We start from the raw sequence: 4,275 nt of genomic DNA, 5'->3' as shown, positions 1-4,275 counted from the left end.
TGAAGTTTTTACATGAATCAGACTCTGAGTTGTAGACCTTAAACAGTATTGTTTAATGTGAAGCATAGCAGGTATATACAAAGAAGAAGAATGTACTGATTATGCAGCCTCAGCCTTAGCTTCGATTCTCTTCTTCCTCAGCTGGAGCCTCCTCTCCCTCTCGTACTCCTTCATGCGCATCACGTAGCTGGAGGCAGACACAAGTTTGTAGTTAAAAGTCGACGTATCATGAGATTATGGTTCAATCTAAGGTTGAGGTTCTGCAACATGCTGCAACGCCAGGCTTTGACCTAAACTGCTTTCGGGAAATTCATTTAAACGTATGCCCACAGGTCAAAACACGGTCAACGTTGGGAGTACTGAGGGACAGCACAAAAAGTGAAAACTTGATTTGAAGCCAATGAAACAGATTAAGTGTGAGTTACTCCGTTTTATTGTTGCCATTCAGGGCTCCAGACTAACTTTTTCATTTGGTTGCACCTCTGACCTTGTCACAGGCAAAACATATGACTTGCTGAACATTTTCTTATCGTCGGACATTACAATTTACCGATGTTCCCTAAATGCCTCACACTGCAGGCTGCGGTGTGCTCAGACAGGTGTGTGACCGAAAATTACATTGAAAATAGGGCGTTCTAGTTCCACATTTGTCTAAGATGAAACGGAGGGACTTTTTTCTACATACAGTCTCGTCTATCAGCGCAAAAACTCTTAACGAGAAGACCACATTTTTAAGCGTAAATACCGCAGTACGCTGAAGTTATGAAGTCATACTTTCCACCACTGTGGTTAACACAGTAGCTGCTGGGTAGAGTGACACTAATACAGCTTAATGATCATCATGCACTGGCACCAATGTGACCAGTTGAAATTTTAACTTGCACACGGGAAAAAAAATCATTTTGGTTGCAGCCTTCTGAATCACAACATCTCATACACGTTTACTACATGTACAACAGACTACATGCTCACTAGCAGTCACTCGGCAGACAGCTCTACACCGTTAAAATACTGATTTTATAACCACGGCCTTGTCTGACAAACTCACCAGACGCACAAGTTAAAGACGAGTGCTGTGACTTTGGCTGTTTAAATGTAAAATGACCACTTGGAGAGAAAATCAGGAGTGACACGATATCTTACTCATTCACGTCTCTGTTAGCTCTGCCACTCACTGAACAGAGTAAAAGCAGCGATCTGGATGTGTGAACAGAGCCAGATCAAGTGCATTTAAAGCTAAAGAAAAAGCCTGTGTATATGGGAAGACGCGAGACCTGAATGAACTTGTTCAAAAGGGGCATATTGTGGGACCTTTAAGTGGGTCAGAACTATAAATACCAACCTAACATCATCTCTATATACTCTAAATACTTACTCCATGTGTTCACAATAGTCCCAGTCATGTCTCTCCTTCTTGCAGGCCAGGAAGTTAGGAAAGTTGTCCCTCTTACACTTCATGACTTTCATGAGGTAATGGGCACAGTAGTCCCTCTGCTCTAAAGGCAGCTGGGCCAAGTTCATCTGCTCCTGGGTCGCTATCATCTCTGGAAAATGGATACACATTTTCAGCCATCATCTTATTAAGTACCCTGATGAAAATATATGATGATGATAATAATAAAAGTTTGTTGTTTGAGTCCTGATCAGAGAAGAAGCTCTGGATATTCATCATAATACACACTAACCAAAGAATTACATTTTTTGGGTGCTATAACTAATCTACACAAATTATTTTTTCTAGCTCAATGCACACTGGTTTGATTATAATTAGCTCATTAAAAAAAACATATTTCGAGTATTAAGTCAATAACAGATGTTGCATTTAAGTGGACTGTATCTTTACTATTAAAAAATTCAGCATAAGAGACTATTATAGGTTACTGGCCAACCAAACATCTTTGGTGCCACCTGGCAGTATATCTATAAGGAGTATTTGTCAAAATACAAACGTGCCACAGAATCGTTGTTTTTGTATGTGAGGCAAAATTTTTAAATTAATTTCTGCCTAAACGTATAAAATCCTTAGGCATGACATTTGAATAGGAGGTTTAATTTCACACACAAATTGGATTTGGATGCGCAGCTTTCCATTCAGCAGTTAGAGGAGAAGTTAAGGGAAATTTAACTTACAGCACTAAGCGACAGATTCTGTTTTTTTCTACCCACATTTTAATAAAGTAAAACTGTGTTAGACATTTTAGGTGAACTCTTAATGCAGTCTGAAACTTGAAATTTGTGAAACCTTTATTCTATTTGGGAAAATGCAAAAAGGGGATTTTTTTTCACTGCTTTTTTTTCATGTAGACCACATTAAACCAGGTCCAGATCTAAAATCACTACTGGTAGACTGGTCAGCTGGTCTGCATTAGATCGTACAACACAGACAAAAAGAGTGATTTGTAAAAAGTCAAAATAGGGGGATTTAACTTTGTTTTTTGCATATAGACCCCTGTAAACCAAGTCTAGATCAAAAACTACTGTACATTGGCTGGTAAAATCTGGACTAGATTGTCCTACAGAGGCCAAAGATGCTCTAAAATACAGTCTACTATTTGTAAAAGCTTTATTTTACTCAGGAAATGCAAAACTGGGAGGCTTCACTGCTTCTGTTGCATGTAGACAAAAAGGTCCACATCAAAAACTACTATATATATAACCTCCCTTGTTTTTGCATTTTCACAAATAAAATAAAGCGTCCACAAACTCTCTTACCGTTGTGGGACAATTTAGTGCAGATTTAACCAGTCTATATCTATTGTTTATAGACTGGTTAAATCTGCACTAAATTGTCCCACAACGGTAAGAGAGTTTGTGGACGCTTTATTTTAGATCTGGACCTGGTCTAATGTGGCTTATATACAAAAGAAGCAGTGAAATCTAATTATTTTGCATTATTACAAGTAGAATAAAGGCTTCACAAATCAAAGACTGTTTTAAAATCTCTTTAGGCTCTTAAGGAAAATCTAGTCACCATTCCACATATAATGATTTTAGATCTAGACCTGATCTAAGGTTGCTTCCATGCAAAAACATAAAAATAAAAATCTGTGACATCTCTATTCTCTGGGAATCTGTTAAGCAACATATCAGATGCTAGTTACAGCGCCGTAATCTCGTATCAGATATATTATGATTGGCTATGATTAGCTTGTGAAAACATGAACATAGTCCTGATCAGTTCTCCAGTGTCACTCTGCCAGGGCCAGACCTACTTCAATGTTATATTACCTCGACTTTGTATGTAAGAATTAATAGGAGGCCACAGTTTAAATTTGCAGTTTAAGGTAAAAACACACCAAGCACAGTTTGACTTGACAGCAGACCCTTCAAACAGCCGTTAGCTTCTAAGCTAACAGCGTCCCTTTAGCACAAAGCTAACGTCAGCTAACGAGCTAAACTAGCATAAAATCGCATAAAACCACTGCAGGACTTATTTTTAAGAAACCTGGTGAATATGGACCAACCTCTTTCTTTCCTGTTTTCCCAACCGTACATAGGGTCGAACTCGAATTTCCTGCCTGGGTCGGGCTCGGTGTCCCTCTCGGTGACATACCGTCTGGCCAGGTGAGCTCCCATGGCGAAGGCGAGGTTTGGACACTGTGGGTTAAAATAACAATGAATATTCTGTTTTGCTTTTATTCCCTGCTAAACTAATATCTGCAAAATTATTCTATCTGCCATTCGGTCACCTCCACAAGACCGCTGCTCTCTCTTCCGGTGGTCCCCGGAGATAAACAGCCGAGCGGTACGTCCGAGAAACACTTCCGTCTGCATAGACAACAAAGGTTCCGTTTGCAAGTGGCAGAGTTGCAATGAAATTACTATTATTTTTGCAAATATGACAAAATTGCATTTAGTGATTTAACCCCCTGACATTTTAATTATCATATGTCCACACTAGGGACTAAATTACAACAAAAAATGGTTTCTTCTACAAAAACAAATCATGCACAGTGAAGAAAAAAACATTTTTGATGCAACTTTTCTATCAGTGCTGGATTATTGTGGCATTTTTACACATGCATGCATCTCTGTTAAGCCTTTGAAAACTGTTTTTACTCTGCAGTAAAATATATTGCTGGTTGGACAGTCTTTCTATAAGGTGGTCAGACACTGGATTTAGTTAATAAAAAAAACTCTTAGAGTTTTCATTTCACTCTTACATTGTACTATCACTGTGCTTTAACACGGGCCCTTTTGTCATACGAGCCCAACGGGTTGGATCACAGGTATCGGCAGTGTTTACTGACCACACAACCTGGAATAACCGCCAGA

The 4,275-nt window shown here is 38.9% G+C and overlaps 1 protein-coding gene across 1 annotated transcript; it reads right to left on the bottom strand.

Annotated features, from left to right (window-relative positions):
- Positions 1–29: 29 nt before the first annotated feature.
- Positions 30–3,779, bottom strand: ndufb7 (NADH:ubiquinone oxidoreductase subunit B7). The gene is made up of 4 exons (XM_008304505.1): positions 3,690–3,779; positions 3,465–3,597; positions 1,376–1,544; positions 30–187 (listed from the first exon to the last, which is right to left on the bottom strand). Exons 2-4 carry the CDS (start codon positions 3,574–3,576, stop codon positions 100–102), a joined length of 369 nt encoding a protein of 122 aa, XP_008302727.1. The 5' UTR covers positions 3,577–3,597; positions 3,690–3,779; the 3' UTR covers positions 30–99.
- Between the last annotated feature and the right edge of the window lie 496 nt (positions 3,780–4,275).

This window comes from Stegastes partitus, unplaced genomic scaffold (assembly GCF_000690725.1).
Source record: "Stegastes partitus isolate 25-593 unplaced genomic scaffold, Stegastes_partitus-1.0.2 Scaffold2242, whole genome shotgun sequence".
Lineage (NCBI taxonomy): Eukaryota > Metazoa > Chordata > Actinopteri > Pomacentridae > Stegastes > Stegastes partitus.
The sequence above is the reverse complement of the archived record's forward strand: the minus strand, read 5'-3'. Positions and strand labels throughout refer to the sequence as shown.